General features: G+C 41.8%; 1 protein-coding gene across 10 annotated transcripts in view; it reads left to right on the plus strand.

Moving 5' to 3' along the window:
- Positions 1–17,849, plus strand: part of pde4dip (phosphodiesterase 4D interacting protein) — a 90,632-nt gene that overhangs the window by 62,306 nt on the left and 10,477 nt on the right. For 7 of the 10 annotated variants that reach the window (XM_019346730.2, XM_013273524.3, XM_025899744.1 and 4 more), the window contains 16 exons: positions 15–152; positions 245–424; positions 514–708; positions 792–1,046; positions 1,196–1,361; positions 3,221–3,306; positions 3,443–3,609; positions 3,907–4,201; positions 4,348–4,528; positions 4,715–4,831; positions 5,491–5,944; positions 7,597–7,832; positions 7,984–8,029; positions 16,568–16,836; positions 17,118–17,255; positions 17,380–17,574. In XM_019346730.2, coding sequence (XP_019202275.1) covers positions 15–152; positions 245–424; positions 514–708; positions 792–1,046; positions 1,196–1,361; positions 3,221–3,306; positions 3,443–3,609; positions 3,907–4,201; positions 4,348–4,528; positions 4,715–4,831; positions 5,491–5,944; positions 7,597–7,832; positions 7,984–8,029; positions 16,568–16,836; positions 17,118–17,255; positions 17,380–17,574 — 3,118 coding nt within the window. The remainder of the gene's footprint in view (positions 1–14; positions 153–244; positions 425–513; positions 709–791; positions 1,047–1,195; positions 1,362–3,220; positions 3,307–3,442; positions 3,610–3,906; positions 4,202–4,347; positions 4,529–4,714; positions 4,832–5,490; positions 5,945–7,596; positions 7,833–7,983; positions 8,030–16,567; positions 16,837–17,117; positions 17,256–17,379; positions 17,575–17,849) is intronic. The other 3 variants (XM_025899743.1, XM_013273523.3, XM_019346729.2) reach the window with 3 other exon arrangements.

The following is a 17,849-nucleotide window of genomic DNA, read 5'->3' on the forward strand; positions in this document are numbered from 1 at the left end:
CCACAATCCTGCAGAAAATAGTGGATGAGAAGTTCCGCTGCATGGAGGAGAAAGACGAGGAGACTCGTCGCCTGCAGCTGCTGCTCAGAGAAAAGGAGAGAGATCTAGAGAGACAGCGCTGCGTCCTGGCCAGCAATGAGGAGACCATCACTGTAAGAGGACACACAAAATAAACTCAACTTTTTTTCTTGGCAATATGTTGACTCATCCTGCTTCCTTATTGGAATGTTTGTGTCTGTATCAGAGCCTGGAAGTACTGCTGCGGGGTAAGGCTCTGGAGCTGGAGCAGGTGTGTGATGCCTGGAGGAATGTCCAGAGGCAGCAACAGGAGAGTGAGGAGAGGCAGAGCTGCATCCTGAGAGAGAGAGATGCCATCATCAACCAGCTGCAGAAGGCACTGCACACTTGCACACAGGAGGCTCAGGTAGAGAGAGATCGGCAGGAAGAGCAGAGAAATATTCCCAGAATCGTGTTAACCAATAAGTATATTCTTGTTTCTTCTCTCATCTGCAGGATCTGCGCTGCTCCTTGCTGGCTCAGATCCAGTCTGCTCCAGGTGATGTTCTGGAAGAGCTTAAGGTCCGGCTCCATCTCAAAGACCGCCTCTTCCAGGAAGTACTGGCTGACCGGACCCATCAAGCTCAGGAGCACCAGAAGGAAGTTCAGGATCTCCTCAGAAGCATCAACAGCAGAGACCAGTATATTAAGGTAGAGCAGATAAAGCAGGTCAAATCAGAGAGCGAAAAGAAAAGGTTGAATATACAGAAAACCTGACAACACTCTCCCTCCAGGACTCTGCAATCCGCCTCAGTGAGGTCATAACTGAGCAAAAGTCAAGACTCCAGGAACTTCGCAAACAGCTGAGCTCAGGTTTTGGATCACAGCCTGACTTTGGAGCAGACTTGGCTTTGGAGCTTCAGGCAGTGCAGGAGGAACTTTTTCTGGCTCTTAGGAGGGAGAAGGAGAGTCAAGAACTTACCAGGAGTCAGACTGCAAGGCTAGACTCCCTCAGCAGGACTCTGCATGTGAAGGAGGAGATCATCAGGGTTAGTGTGTGAGAATACAGAAGGTATCTGTGGAGTATAGTAGAACCTCTTGTCTAATAAACCAATAGTGTGTGTATTTTGCCTGTGGTTGTATGTATATACATGTCATGAGTTCTATGCGTGTGAGTTCATGTTTGTTTGTGCTGCAGGATTTTCAGAGGCAGATGGTGGATCCTTCAGCCCTCCCTCTGGTGGAAAGACTGACTCAGGAGGTCCAGGAGCTGCGGGAGAGACTGGGTCAGGAGGATACCCCCCCAATGAGAGGCCCTGTCCTAGGCCGTGACCGGCCTAACAGCAGGCAGCCTGACTTTGGAGGTGGGCACCAGAGAAGCATGGGACAGTATCTGTAACAGCAGCACTTCTAGCACTGGGGAGCGGTGACTGTAGAATGGCTTACTGCACTGTGGTGATGGGATATGTACCATAACTTTATCAGCTGAAACTTTTTGGGGTGAAAATACTAACATGGAACTCTCTAACCAGTAGATGAAAGCGGATGGATGGATATTGACCTGAGCTTGTAGCTTCCCAAAAAAGAACATTTTGTTTAATAACTTTGTAAATGTTGTAGTGCGGTTATTGTGATTTTGCACAATTAGTGTTGCTTCTTTTGCGTTAAAATGATAGCAAGGCATTTTATTTTTTATTTTTTGAATAACACATCATCATTATGATTATAACTGCAAATATTGTTGTAGTGTGCGCTCCAGAATGTAACCTTTATATGACGGTGTTTGTGTGCCTTTGCATGCTTTTGCAGCAAGTTTGAGATTTCTGTATACTTAACTCGAGTCACATGCTGTCTGAAGATCATGGAAATCTAAGCACATTCCACATTGTCTTTAGTACAGTGATCGTGTATATTTAGTTTGTATGTTTGCTTTTATGCATTCCAACAACTATTGGTCCAGTTGCTCTGTTGTTGTTAAATTAACAAATGTCACACTAGAACACAGTAAGTATGAAGTTTGTTGATCATATAAACTGAATAATATATAAGCTGTGCGTCTGCACAGACACCACGGGAAGCCACATTTGTTGCATTGCAGGCATTTCTGCACCTTTCCCTTGAATTTCCCTTCCAGAGCCAAACACCCTCAAAGTGGTTTGTAATAAATAATAAACATACTGTACCTGATTAATGCCTTTGTGATTTCAGAGGTTTCAGCTTATTCCACTTGAATACTTGCAAAAGCCGAAATAGTCATTTTTTCCCTTGTTTAATGTGCAATGTTCAATATTAACTCACGTAGAACACACGGTAGCACAAGCACACAGTCCACCTTTCAGAGGAAAATATCTCCTTCATTCCCCCTCACTGAGTGAAATTGTGCCAGACTGAAACATCTGATTAATATGCAGTTATGTCATAATTTGAAATTTAGCATATAGAGATTACGTTGATCCCCAGGGAATGAGGTTGTTAGACCCCACAAAAAAGTCACATTTATTTATCTTTAATTTTTTTTTTTAATTCATTATTTGTCAGGAAACAATAGACATAAACATCAATCACATAAGAGGAACAAGTTCCTGTATCTGATCTGGCTACTGCATACCTTAATATATAACTGATATACTTATATCTGCAAATACAGACATTTTTGGTAATGCTAGTAATCATTACTGGTGAGGTAAGAACAGATTTCTTCCATTATTTTAATTTAATTTAAAAATGAATAATTACTTTTTACCAAGACTTCATAACAGTAACCCGTCTTAAACATAGACTGTGAGGCAGTCTTGCCTTAGCTCTTTATCAGTTACAACTTTAATTCCAAGGCTTGGAAAACACTCAACATCCTGTCATCTTCAGGAATTTTTTAAGCCTTTTCCATCCGTTCTTTAAGTCTTTCTCACTGGTTTTAAATTCTGGATTAAACTCTATATGACTATCCCTAAGATCCCATCTAAGGGTTTAAGTGTAATCCCCTTTAAACTGCAGCAGAGTGCAATAAACAAGAAAATCAAACTCATACAGCCTAACACTCAGACTGTTAGACAAGGCTGTGTTACAAATGACCAGCATGATTCTGAGGGTGAATAATATTAGAAGAATTGAGCAAGTGATAGTCTCACACTCAGTTGGAAAACTTCTGAATTGCTCAAAACTGAAGTAAAAGAAAAAGCAGACTGATCTTCTGATTTGATTGTCTTTGGTCTGCTTCCTGCAGAGCTGAGCGCTGAGGATGATGTTGAGGCTGATGATTTGAACACTGAATACACTGAAAGCATTGACGAAGAAGAGACCGACACCAAGGTATGAGAGCAACCTCCAGCTGTGCTGTTCATTTTGTTTGTACAGATAAATCATGCAGAATAAAAATTACGCACAATGTACTGTTTCTAATCATTTGCTCAGAATTATGTATTCATTTACTTCTGGGTGTGTACAGAGTTCTGAAGGTCCAGAGAAGAATCTGTCCCATGGCATGCTGCTTGAAAGTCAGGGGCTAATCAAAGTCAAGCAGCTGGTGGAGCAGAAGAGGCTGGTTGAGAGAGAGCTGGGAGAGCTGAAGGCTCAGCTGGAGAAAGCAGGATTCTCTTCATTATCACAGATGAGGTAATTTTTAGAGATTTTAAACTCCAGATTAGTATGTTTTGTCTCCAGTGGTGTAACGGTTAATGCATATGATTCCAGCTGAAGACACAAATCGCCCTTGGAGTTAATCAGGAAGGGCTTCTGATGTAAACTCTGTCAAATCAAAGCCTGTGGAGCTACACATAGCGACACCTTGTGGCAAAGCTGAAAGTAGCTTACTTTTTTCTGACAACACTAATCTATTCTTGGCCACTAGAGGACAATAGAGTCTATCTATCCATATAGCTATCTATTTATTTTAACCTTCCTCTTTTACAGGAAAGCTCTGTTCAGTTTGCAAGTAGAGAATGAAGAAGTAAAGCGTCATCTGAATGGAGGGTTGGAGTCTGCCAGTGAACAGAGTGATGAGCAGAATGCATTGGATGGTGAAGACAAGGATGAAAATGAGTTGGATGTGACCATAGAAGAAGAAGAGGAGGAAAACTCTGAACTGTGGGATGCCTGGGAAGGAGAGCTGTGCCTGCCCCAGGCCAATATCCAGACCAGTGATGAACAAAGGAAAAGGAGAGCCAGCAGACATCAGACGTTGCCACTGGACTCTAAATCGTCACAGGTGGGAGGATCCTAAATATACTATTATTGTTCCATTTTGTAACGTGTGATGTAAATTAAAAACAAGAAAGTATAAATTTAAAAGGCAAACTTGGTGTTTAAAATTGTTTTTGACAGTCACGATCTTTCCCCCCTGTCTGTAACCAGTACAATGACCAGGGTGGCGAGCTGTTCGCAGATTCACAACAGGCCACTGTGTCCTCTGCAGTTTGTGAGAAGGCAGTTCATCTGCAGCAGAAAAGCAAAGAGCTGCACGAGAGGCTAATGGTTTCTGAGGCCACAGTGCAGGCTCAGGCCGAGCAGCTCAAAGATTACAGGGACTTGCTCAGTGAGTGGACACAAACTTCAAACTTATCCTTTTAACAAATGTGGTGGTGCTACTGAATTTGTGATGTTAATAATAAGATAATACCTCAAAATTGTCCAAAAAATGCTATGAAGTTGACGAGGATAGTAGATCCAGCAGTGTCAAACATAATGAAATAAAGCTCCTTCTTCTTCTGTATCCCTGCAGCAGAGACAGCAGTGCAGCAGGACAGCAAGCAAATCCAGGTAGACCTTCAGGATCTGGGCTATGAGACCTGCGGCCGCAGTGAAAATGAAGCTGAGAGAGAAGACACCAGCAGCCCCGGTGTGTATTATTATCACCATATAAAAGACTCTGTGGTTCTTTGAGACCCTTTGTTTTGAATTTTATATCAGTAATGTCATTCAATTCTGATTAATGTTTTATGAGGAGTTTTTTCTAATCATACAATGTCCGTAAATATCCTGAAATTCAACTCGTCAGTGTTATTTGTCGGGGTATCATAGAAACAGCAGAGGGCAGCCAAGTGCAGCCTTTGTGCCAAACAGTAGCCTTCTCTTCACCGTCCAGTGCATTCTGCTCAGCACTCTGTTTACATTCCCAGCTTAAAAGCTCGATGGGTGTCAAATAAAAGGAAAAACTTTGACCTGAAGCCTTTCCTGGCTGCTCTGTTATACTGTGGTGTGCTTTGCTTGCATGGTTTGGTTTTCATTGACCCCTTAGAAGGGAAATCAAATCAATAAAAGCTACTCTGAGTGATCGCCACGGATGTTTTTGAGAGTTGTATTTGGATGAAAGAGTAGTCTGCTACTAGGTTTTATACACATATCTCATAATTTTAAAGTACCCCAGACTATTGGCCTTAAGATGACATTAAATGATGTTACTGATGCTTTGTTTTTTCAATCATATATTTCAGTGTCACTCACAGGAAACAGATTTTGAGTCTGAATCTGATGAACACATTGTATGTTTCCTGACAGAGTTTGATGACCTAGAAATGTGTACGTCTCTGGAATGTGGTTCCCAATGGTGGTCTGCCAGCAGCAATGGCAAAACCACCACCCAGAGCGCCGGTTATGGTAACGAGGCCTCCTCTCTCCAGCACCTTGTTAAGGAGCTCCGCTCACAGCTATCCCGCTCCCAGGGAGTGATCTCCGGGCTCCAGAGCCGCCTCCGTTCCCTCTCTACCTCTAGTGAATATGGCCCTTCGATACCCCACAAGGTCAACTGGTCCATCCAGGCATCAGCTTCACAGAGCCGGGCAGAGGATAATGAGGGCTGGCAGTCATCTAAGGGAGGTCAACTAGGTTCACCCCATCATCCCGACAAGAACCTAGAGAGGCTTGCGTCTCGTGTGGATGCACTGGAGGACCAGCTGATGAAAGGTGGAAAGAAGGCTGCGGCAGAGGACGGAGTGTCTGCCACCTTGCCAGGGTAAGAAAGACGTTGCAATGCAGTTTTTTGTTTGTTTTGCTATTTTTCTAACTCTTTTCTTTGTTGGTGGGGTGGGATGGTGGTTTCTTTTGTTTCCAGTTCAACACAATGAGTGTTTGTGCCAACACCAAAAACATAAACCAGACCAATATAAACAGATTATTTGACAGTTCTAGAGTGGCTGCTTTTTTACCCTAAATAGTGCCAGGAAGAGTCAGTTTCTGGAGAACCTCAGACAACGCCAAGCTGCCGTAGTCCAAAAACATAAAATTCCAGAAATTCCTGAGGCACAGAGATCAATCCTGTTGTCAGACAAAAACCAGTGCCCATCACCAATTTCAGTCATTTGTTGGAGAAGAGTAGGAATATCTTCATTAAAAAGCTACAAGCTTGCAAATCTGACTTGATTAAATCAAACTTTTACTATTATTGGCAAAATATAGGTAAAATCCCTCCAGTAAATTTCAGTAATTCAGTCTTTTACTGATTATTTTCCTTTTGAATGCCATTAATAAAATCCTTCATCTGATAATGATGAATTGAATAAAGCGCTTTGTACAGCATGCCTCTACATTTTTAAAAATTTCTATCCACAGCTATGCTCAGTCTGTCCTGTACATGTATTACATTTTAAAATGATAATAGCTTAACCCTCATTATAGCTTCTCTGGGGATCCTCACCAATACTGAGGGGGGAAAAACTACCAGAAACACTTTGACTACTGTTAAGTCATTTCCTCTCGAAACAGTGCTTTTAATTAATGTCATCTAAAAAAGCTCTCATTTAAGTAAAGTGTTAATTAGCCTGTTATGTGAAATGACTATATGCACTTTATAATGTATCAAATATATTAAAATTGTATCTATTGGTAACTTTATGGCGAAATAAACCAGGAAAATAATTTTTAAAAGACAAAAAATCATAATATGGACTCACTGGGGTCGGGGGGTGGGGTGGGGGGGTTTGATTGACAGAAATTGCCTAAAATGAGCAAAAACCCATTTAAACATTGCTCGTCAGTATCAAGCTTTAGTAATCAAGTGTAACCACAGATGCTTTTATGTAAACTCGGCAGCCTGACAGTGAGGGGATTAACTAACATGAGGTTGGGAACATGCTGCCCCATTTGCCATTTATGAATAAACTGCGAGGCTTCAGTGAAGTTTCGGTTCCAACACTGTGACACTGACTCAGGTAAAATATATATAGAAATCTTTCCCCCATAGGAAGTAAGTCCAAAGAAACTAGGAGCAGGTGTGAGTAATGGGCATATCATGATAACTTTGGACTCTGAAAGATTCCCTCGTTGAATAATTGTGCAGCATACATCTTTAATGAGTTTTAAGAAGGTTTAAGAAGAACTGTAGATTTACAGTTGGAAAGGTCTCTATTTGTAAACAACTGCATAGTTCAAGATCTTCATTTCAAATAGTGCAAGTAAGAGTTGTTTAGATGCGTCACCATTTTGCAAAGATCTGGAAGAACCAAACTGTCACCCTCAGATGAGAGAAAATAACATCAGCGTCTGCCTACAGTGAAGCGAGTTTCACCATGGAATGAGACAGTGCCAAACAATAAAAAAAGCAGGTTTTCATGTATTATTTTACACATTGTCAGGTGTGCTATGTTCTTCTTTCTCTACATTGTGTAGAAAATTCGACACACTGATCCAGGCGCAGGCCAAAGAGCTGTCTCACCTCCGCCAGCGGCTACGAGAGGGTCAGGGTGTGTGCAGCATCCTCACCCAGCACCTGGGAGACACAACCAAGGCCTTTGAGGAGCTGCTGAGAGCCAACGACATCGACTACTACATGGGCCAGAGCTTCAGGGATCAGTTAGCTCAGAGCAGTGCTCTGGCACAGAGAGTTAATGCCAAATTTGGTGGAAGTGAGTCTGTTTTTGTTGTTTCATTGTACAGCCTTAAAATCAGACCAGATGTGAAGTCTCAGAAAGTACAAATGACACCATGGATTTCTCATGAACAGGGAGTGCAGATAACGGTTAATGATATTAATGCTCTTTCTTTGTTTTCAAACAGGAGATTGTTCCGAAAACCCAGATAAGACAGAGCTACTTGCCATCCGGTCAGTCCTCATTACAGCTTTGTGTGTGTGTGTGTGTGTGTGTGTGTGTGTGTGTGCGCGCATGTGTGTGTAAAAATGAATTACATTCCACTATCAGATTTTCAATTCAGTTCAATTCAGTTTTATTTATACAGCACCAAATCACAACAGTCAACTGAAGGCACTTAATATTGTAAGGTAGACCCTACAATAATAAAACAGTGAAAACCCCAGCAATCATATGACCCCTTATGAGCAAACACTTAGGCGACAGTGGGAAGGAAAAACTCCCTTTTAACAGGAAGAAACCTCCAGCAGAACCAGGTTCAGGGAGGGGCGGGGCCATCTGTCGCTACTGGTTGGGGTGAGACAAGGAAGACAGGATAAAGACATGCTGTGGAACAGAGACAGAGATTAATAACAAGTATGATTCAATGCAGAGAGGTCTATTAACACATAGGGAGTGAGAAAGGTAACTGAAGAAGAAATACTCAATGCATCATGGGAATCCCCCAGCAGCCTACGCCTATTGCAGCATAACTAAGGGAGGATTCAGGGTCACCTGATCCAGCCCTAACTATATGCTTTAGCAAAAAGGAAAGTTTTAAGCCTAATCTTAAAAGTAGAGATAGTGTCTGTCTCCCGAATCCAAACTGGAAGCTGGTTCCATAGAAGAGGGGCCTGAAAACCGAAGCCTCTGCCTCCCATTCTACTTTTAAATACTCTAGGAACAACAAGTAAGCCTGCAGTGCGAGAGAGAAGTGCTCTAATGTGGTGATATGGTACTACAAGGTCATTAAGATAAGATGGGGCCTGATTATGCAAGAGCTTGTATGTGAGGAGCAGGATTTTAAATTCAATTCTGGATTTAACAGGAAGCCAATGAAGGGAAGCCAATACGGGAGAAATATGCTCTCTCTTTCTAGTCCCTGTCAGTACTCTTGCTGCAGCATTTTGGATCAACTGAAGGCTTTCTTATGGAGTTTTTAGGACATCCTGATAATAATGAATTACAGTAGTCCAGCCTAGAAGTAATAAATGCATGAACTAGTTTTTCAGCGTCACTCTGAGACAGGATGTTTCTAATTTTAGAGATATTGCACAAATTGAAGAAAGCAGTCCTACATATTTGTTTAATATGTGCATTGAAGGACATGTCCTAGGTAAGGTAATGCCATCCAGAGTAAGAATCTGGTTACTGGCTTTAATTTGACACAGTGCTGCTAATCAAATATCAAATCTTAGTTTCTCTTTAATAATCCACAACCTCAAGCGCAAGTGCAAATCTTTAATATTTCTTCAGCAGAAAGCTGTTTAGTTTAAAGAATTTGTAACACACAGGCACCTTATTAGTGTGTTCAATGCCATTTAATGTATCATCACAGCTTTATGATGAAAGAACACAGTTTTACAAGGCTCCATTAAGCAAAAGCTATAAGCACAGATTTTGGCAGCTCATTTCTTTTGCTTGAGCAATGACTGTCCTGGATGTTCAATCACTTGTAACACAACATTGAATTTTGTTTCATAACACAGCTCTTCGATTTTCATGCATGAGCGAAAAGAAAAGAATCACATGGCTGCCCGAGAGGTCAAAAGCACAGACTGTAAATCTGTCACAAAAATACTTAATGCTCATTAAAAAGTACGAACAGTTACATGAATTTCAGTCAATTACCGTAAACACACTAAAACGCTGGCTTGGTCCTTAGAGCTCCACCACTGCTGTTGGATAAAAGTGTGTGCTGGGTCAAATCTCGAAAAACAAACAGTGCTATATGAAAAATTAGAGCTCGTCCTAAGGGAGACATAAACAGGGGGAGGCCTGCAGTAAGCTGCCAACGTGTTATTCCAGCACAGATGGTTGACCAGATGTGAAGGAGAATCAGCGAGTGTGTTTTCTGTGGCAGAAATTTAGCCTTCCCTCTGATTATGAGTGTACATACAGTGTGTATGGGGTTGCATTGAACTATTGAACTGTGTGGTCAGTTATGTTTGTCAGCTTGTAAATGCATGAATAATCAGACAGATTTGCATACAAGATGTCCTGATATCAAGAAAAACAGGTGAGACATGTGAAAATTGTCTTGTTTACCACTGATTTTGTTTCTTTGAAAGTAGCACAACGCTCAGGGATCCAGAACCCCTTTCATAGAATGTGTAATAAACACAGAATAAATTACAGTATCTATTTTAGCTACTAAAGTACGATTATGTTTAAACACTCAAAGTTTCAGACATGTTTGCTAAAATACAATCTAAAGAAAGCACTGATTCCCTGATGACCAATTAGCTTTTTAAATGGATCTAAATTTGCAAATACTGACCTACACTGTTTTTTACAGAACAACACAGAAAAACGCAAACCAATTATATTTACTGTTCCTGAACCAATATGACGATCCTGTACAAGTTGGTTGTCTTTAAAAGCATTGTCCATGTTAGCTGGAAGGTAGAGTTATGTTGTGTTTATTTAGGTTTAAAAACAAATCTACTTTCATTCAAAATACAGCACATTTTTTCACAGTGTTAAACTCATATTAGAAAATGAATTTCCTGCCAGGCTGTCAGGTTCCACCAATTTATAGGCGTTGACGCTAGTACATATTTTGCATGGTCTTATGCACATGGCTGCTGTAAGTTGTTAAAGTGTAGCCACAGGTAATAAGAACTTACACTTGGGGTGGTCTTTCTGAGGGACAACAGTATCTACATAACATGGATAGCAGGCCAAATGTACAGTACATAACATGAGTGACTGCACTGATAGCGTAATACTGCTTAGGCTTTTTGCTGCATTTGGCTCAGGGCATGGCCTCTAATCAGGTTAAGTTATTAAGACCTCAAATGGGGACAGAAATAGGTCAAGAGGAGCTAAACACACAGACACACACGTGCGCACGCGCGTACACACACACACACACACACAGAGGGAGTGAGCGAGAAAGAGAGAAAACGTGAGCAATGAAGCCCGTCAGAGAGAGCGTCACTTTGCTTCAGTGTATCAGGAGCAGCGCGTGACACTATGCATCCAGCAGAGCACCGATTTCTGTTATGTAAGATTTACTCACCATAAACCTGGATTTTTTTGTGTTTATGGACAGAAGGCTGGGCATAAGGGATTTTTCCTTCAACCTGAAGCTTTTTAAATCCAGTGGAGGATACTTTTTATATTCTGAGACCTTGAAATAAATACATTTTCATTTTGTGATTGCATGTTTGCATCTAAGACGACGCTTACATGTTTTTATGGATAGATTGGTGTGGCTAGAAAACACATCAGCAAGCAGAAGAAAGAAGAAGCAATGCTTTGTGCGTGATCTTTCATTCAGCTGTTTTTTTCTGATGGTTGCTGGAGCATGAACATATAAGCCCTCAGGATCTGGACTTTGATTTAGATGCATAGCTCTGTTTCCTTCTTACTCTTTCGTCACTACATCTCTGCCTCAGGCCTGCTGCTGCTGCAGCTGTGCGTTTGCTGGTGGAGTGAAAGATTGTGCCAAGAGTAGCAACAAGAGGCTTTCTTTTCAGGGAATTATTCAAGCAGTCGTGAACCTAGGAGCAACAACATCAGAAAAGGAAAAGTATACAGAGCTGTGGAGAGCAGAATTTCCTCAGGGAGTGGAGTAATTTATCTGTTTTCCACTTTTAAACTTTTATATTTCTGCTCATCTTCTTATCTTCTTCTTTTTCAATTACCCCTACTTTCAATTTGTTGATCATGCAAGTTTTTGTTCTTTCTTCTTTCACCTAATCATCAGGCTCAGCTGTTGTGGTCGATTTACAACATTTTCTGTTTTTCAGACTTCACTCTTTGCTCTCTTAATCCAAGTATTGTTATTTGGCTTGTCTGTCTATCACCTGTAGACAGATTGAGTACACTCGCAGGATCTGTTTGTGAAAGGTCCACACCCCTCCCTGGGAAGCCCAAACCTAATGAGGATTTTCTGTGCTTTTCACCTTATCACCCGCGCATTCTGTCATCCCTCCTGCTGCTGTGTTATGCCCTGCCTGTCTAATGTACCTTCTGTCACACACATTTTGGGAATCTCTGCATCTATGCCAGTGAACCATTCTCTGTTACCTCTGGAGACCCGGCAGAGAAGAACAAACTGCAGCAGAGTTCAATAGAAACAGTGCAGACAGAGGAGGCATGGTCGCTCATCCTGGTGGAGGGTGTTAGGAGCGGAGGGTGACTGAGGGTGGGTGATGGCTCCTCTGTGGAAGGTCATGCTGTCTAAAAGCAGCCCACTGTACAGAGACTCTCTGTTCTCTTTCTCCCTGTGGGAGTGGAAAGCTCAGGAGAGAGAGCTGTTGCTGCTGAAGAAACACACCGACAGGGAGAGGAGAGCAATGCTCACACAGCTCGACAAGTAAGACAGCACAAAAAAAGAAACATGTTATCAATTTGAAACAGTATAACAAGCTTCTGTTATTTTAGTTACAGTCATGTTTATGCATTAACTATACGAGCAAAGCATCTAGTTTGTTTAGAGTAAATGTTGGAAGTGGGGGAAGCTGGCAGACTACTGCTATCATAAGAGATCAATATGTTGTTCTGAGTGTTTGCCTTCATCATCTGATGAATGTGGCCTTCACACTCACCAAATCTAATCCCAGATGATTATCGTTGATGGCTGTTGACCAGTGTGTTCGTCTTTTTCCATTCTTTTATTAGAGTTCAGCAGGTTTGGACAATCAGTGCTGTTCTAGCAGCTCTAGTCTTCCAGCACCTTACTAATCTGCTTGGTTGGCTATTTCTTGAATTCGTCTGTAGTTTAGTAAAAACAAACAGGATGGTCAAAGGGGGTAACTTGTGGTTTTTGAGAAGTAATATTCATAATCTACACTGCTCAAAAAAATAAAAGAATAATTTTCCATCAGAGTATAGCATGAAGTCAGTAAAACTTCTTGGATATTGTTCTGGTCAGTTACATAGGAGAAGGTGTTGTTATTCGGTTTCAGTTGTTTTGGTGTTAATTAAATTAATAACATACTAAATGGCAACTATGAGACCAGCCCCAGATCAAGAATAGTTTCACAGATGTAGGACACTGGCATTTTTTTCCTCCTCATCCATCTTTCACTAGTTTCACATTTGGATAGGGTCATGAGGGTGGCCTGACGTCTGGGCACCATGGAGCCCGGTAGCCATTTGCCATAGAATACCATAATTGGCAAGTCCACCATTAGGACCCTTTGCTTTTCTCATATGAGAGCATGTTCACCCTGAGCACATGTGAGAGATATTGGTGGTAGGTCAGTGATGGTCTGGAAAGACATATCACTGGAGGGACACGCAGACGTCTACAGGCTGGACATCAGCACCCTGACTGCCACTGGGTATGAACCTTGCTGGTGCAGTGGGTGCTGGGATCCTCCTAGTGCATTACAGTGCCCACCCTAATTACTGGTTAAAGACCATGGATGGATGGGGCCAGTTTAGCTCAGTGGGTGAGCAGGCAGCCCTGTCTGCCAGAAAGTAAGAGCCTGGGTTGCTTTCCTGTCTGTCCACACTGTCTCTATCCAACAAAGGCTAAAATGCACCCCAAAAAGCTGTGGGAGGATATAAACGTCTGCTCCTGACAGCTGTGGGCTTGCTCAAAAAGATTTTAGAGCTCACTCTTTACTGGACTGGACAGAGTACTTTTCCCATCAAATTCCTGTCTTTATACAGAGTTAACCATGGGAATAGTTAGTGTTATTTTTCTGGTACAGGCATACATGTGTAGTGCTGTGAAAAATATTTGCCCCCTTTACAAAGGGCAGTTTTTAAATGATTCATCCTTATCAGGGTCGCTGGGAGCTGGAGCCTATCCCAGCTAACATAGGGCAAGAGGCAGGCTACGCCCTGGACAGATCACCGGTCTGTTGCAAGGCTAACACAAAAAGACAGCTATTTGTAATTTAGAATGACCAGCTAATCTAACCCCACTCTGTCTTTGGACTGTGGGGGGAAGCCGAAGTACCCGGAGAGTCCCCACGCAAATACAAAGAACATATAAACTCCACACAGAAAGGCAGAGTTGAACTCAGTAACTTCTTTCTGTGAGGCAATTGCTAATCACTGTGCCACCGAGCTGCCCAGTTGATGATTTCATTTATTAAAGGGAAAAAGCTACGCAAAGCTAAATGGAACCATGTGAGAAAGTTACTGCACCCTGGAGCCCTCCAAAACCTTCCATCCATCCATCCTTTTAACCAACCTCCATCCATTACCCTTCCACCACTGTGTTTATCTAGTGGTGTGACATTTTATGAAATGCTGTGTTTGTCATGATTACATTAATACAAAACCCAATGAACAGTGTCAGACGAAGGGCAAACGTTTGTCTATATAGTTCAGGATCAGCGAGGGTGTGTGAGCCGGAGTTTCAGTCAACATCAGCGGTGAGAAAGGGTCTGTGAACAGGTAGACATTTCATTAGCTGATGATGGCAGATTGGGTTCCAGAACTGAGAAGTCGAGCACAGTGGAGGGTGGAGAGTTTCACAGGAGTGAGTCGGAAGGAGGCGAGTACAAGGAGTGAAGCCATCTGTGAGCAGGAAGGTCTTTGTGACTGAACAGGTAAATCGTTCTGACCAGTGACCATGGGGTGCAGTTAGAGATGGGAATTGATACCAATTCAGCAATTGCAATTCCATTATTGATATCACTTATCGATTCGATTCCTTATTGATTCAATTATTGGTTCTCATTGGTTCCACTTTGAGAGTCACCACCAAAGCAGCTAAGCAGCATATCAAAGACTTTACATTTGTGCAAATTAATTGCATGCTGTGTGGTTAAATACCTGTGCATGAGGTATTTCCCCTCTTTTTTGTGATCGTACCGCTGCTTAAGTAAAGGCAAAGCATCTGACAGTATGCAGTCTTGATGGATAGTGGGTTGCAGGCAGAGCCCAAGAGAGTACCTCAGTCCAAAGGTGGAGGCAGAGGAGGAGGTGCTCAAAAACCACCTGGACAAGGAGAATGGAACAAAACTACCCAGTTTGCCCTGTATGCTGATGGTTACTAGTGTTGTGTCCAAAGTCCAACTTTTGTATCTTTAGTCAATAGAATCTCTTTTCCGTAAGTCTTGAGGCTCATCAAGATGCAAATATGAGCCTTTGTGTTCTTTTTGGTGAGCAGTGGTTTTCCTTGGAACGCTCGCATGGATGCCATTTTTGCACAGCCTCTGTTGAATTGTGAACCTGACCTTCCTCCATTACTGAGCCAGGTCAGGCCTGCAGTTCTTTAGATGTTGTTCTGGGTTATTTTGTGACTTCCTGGATGTGCCATCAATGCATTTCATGGGAAGGCTCACAATTGTTCCAACTTTATTCATTTGTGGAGGACCATGGGCCTGAGTTCCAAAGCCTTAGACTTTCTAACCCTCACAAGACTGATAGATGTCAATGACTTTGTTACTTCAATTTGTCAGAAAGGTTCTGTTGAAATTATTTCTTCATTCATCGGGTGTAGCAGTAATCAGGCCTGAGTGTGGCTGGTGAAAGTGAACATAGCTTTCCAAAAAATGTGTCAATCACATTTAATTAATAAATTTAACAAAGTGGGCAGTTACTTTTTTCACATAGGTCAAGGTAGTTCTGACACGTGACTTTTATGTAATATTAAAATTAGTTTGATGATCTGAAACGTGTGACATATATATATATATGTATATATGTGTATGTGTATATATATATATATATATATATATATATATATATATATATATGTATATATGTGTATGTGTATGTATATATATATATATATATATATATATATATATATGTATATATATATATATATATATATAAATATTGAAGGGGACAAATACTTTTTCACAGCATTCTATGGACTATGCAAGAACACATATTCAAGAGAAACAGATGATGTGAGGCATATAGGGATGCATAATTTATTTCTTATAACTGTGCATATGCAACTTGTGTTATTATTTGTGTGTTGTGCTACTGTTGTTCCTTCTTGACTTCTAGCTGCATAAACCCTTTCTAGTTTTTCTTCATTGACTTGTGTAATGTCAGTCTAGATTCTTACACATGTGATCTGATACAGTGTCATGTATGTGTTAGTCACTAAGAGGCTTCCCCAAAGCAACATGATGCAGTCAGCAAAGCCTTTTGTGAGAAGAGCAGGCAGGTGACTCACACACCTGGTACAGCACTACTTAATAATACTTATCCTTTAAGTCACATGGATACAGCTCATGCAGCTACTACTCTCAGATTCCTTAGCACACAGAAATCAGGCTTCAGTACCTTTAAACATTTTACCTTTCATTTTAAATTGTGTGTGTGTTTCTCTGTGTGTGTGTCTGTGTGTGGGGAAGCGGGGGTGGGGGTGTGGGGGGGGGGGAGGGGGGCGCGCTATAAATGCTGTTATGTGTCAGGTTTGCCAGAGTTGATCAAAAGATTGTTATCTGCACATTATTTGTGGCCTAATAATTAGGGAGTACAGAGGAGAATTCAATTTTAGCTATATCTGGCACGATAAATATATTGTGCATTGACCATGGTATATATGTGTGTGTGTGTGTGTGTGCACGTGTGTACAGGCTCAGTAAAGAGCTGCAGCAGAAGGACAAGGTCATTGAGTCTCTCCGTGCCAGACTAAACCAGCATCAGCAGCACCATCATCCTCATCGTTCTGACACACCCTGCAGCGGTCACGCCCTCTCTGATACCACCGACCAATCAGATCGCATCTCTTATGTGTCCGATGAGCATGGATCCACAATTGAGGACCTGGAGTTGTGCTCTGATGTGGATGCTGCCAGTGAGCTTGGTCAGGATGAATCACAGACTTCTGCCAAAGTGAGCACAGGTGGGAGTGTTTTTCTTTCTTTCTTTCTTGTTTTAACCAACACAATCCAGAGGGAATTCCAATTATGAATATTTGTGTAATTCCATGCAAATATTACTCATTTGTGAGGAAATTGCAATTGATGATCTGTTTCCAGCAGAGCATTTACATACATTTTAAGGCTCTTGAGAACAAAATGAGCAAGTCCCACACTGCAGTTTTGCCATTTCACCTTTGCAGTATCAACTCTTAATCATAAAATGCATAGAATCAGTGTTTTGTGTACGTCTTTTCATTTCCAGATTGTCACCATGGAACAGTGTCACGCCATCCATCTATCCCTCCATCTATCACCTCATCTCACAGAACCCAGTCCTGTCATAGCTGCTCCAGCATGCAATCCACCAGCTCCCAACACACAGGCATGCAGAGTCAGACAGGTAGGAAGGACCCCAGAAAATGTCCTTCAACTCATGTAGATTGCAACTGCTCCTTCCTGTATCTTTCTTTATTCTTTGCTTTTTTGTGTCTGTCTATCATATTTACCTTCCCCTTTTCTCCCAGCTCCTGTCTCAGTTTTCAGCCCTACTTCCTTTCACACTTCCCCCACTTCCTCCGCCAAGAAGACACGCTTGCCTTTCCATCCTCGCCCTTCCAACCTGCGAACCCGTTGCCAAAGCAGTGGGGGTATGGGTTTCTCCCTGACTGAGGTGCACCAGGAGCTGCAGATGTTACAAAGGCAGCTGGCAGACAAAGGCAGTGCGTCATGTCTGTGCATGCTTTTGTGTTTGACCCACTTCAAACTTAACAAATTAAATGGAGTGTGCAACCAAGAACTGATTCCTTCCAGAAACAATCCTTTGAATTTCTTTACAAAATTAAGCAGCTGCTGGTGAAATAAAATGCATTTAGTCTGCCTAAGAGTAACGATTACTCAACAATTGCTGAATGCTTCAGAAGTCTAAATCATTAGAAATGTTTTAGACTTCTACAGGGCATCTTTTTGGACCCTATGACATAACCTACATAAGATG

The sequence above is a fragment of the Oreochromis niloticus genome, linkage group LG17, assembly GCF_001858045.2.
Source record: "Oreochromis niloticus isolate F11D_XX linkage group LG17, O_niloticus_UMD_NMBU, whole genome shotgun sequence".
Lineage (NCBI taxonomy): Eukaryota > Metazoa > Chordata > Actinopteri > Cichliformes > Cichlidae > Oreochromis > Oreochromis niloticus.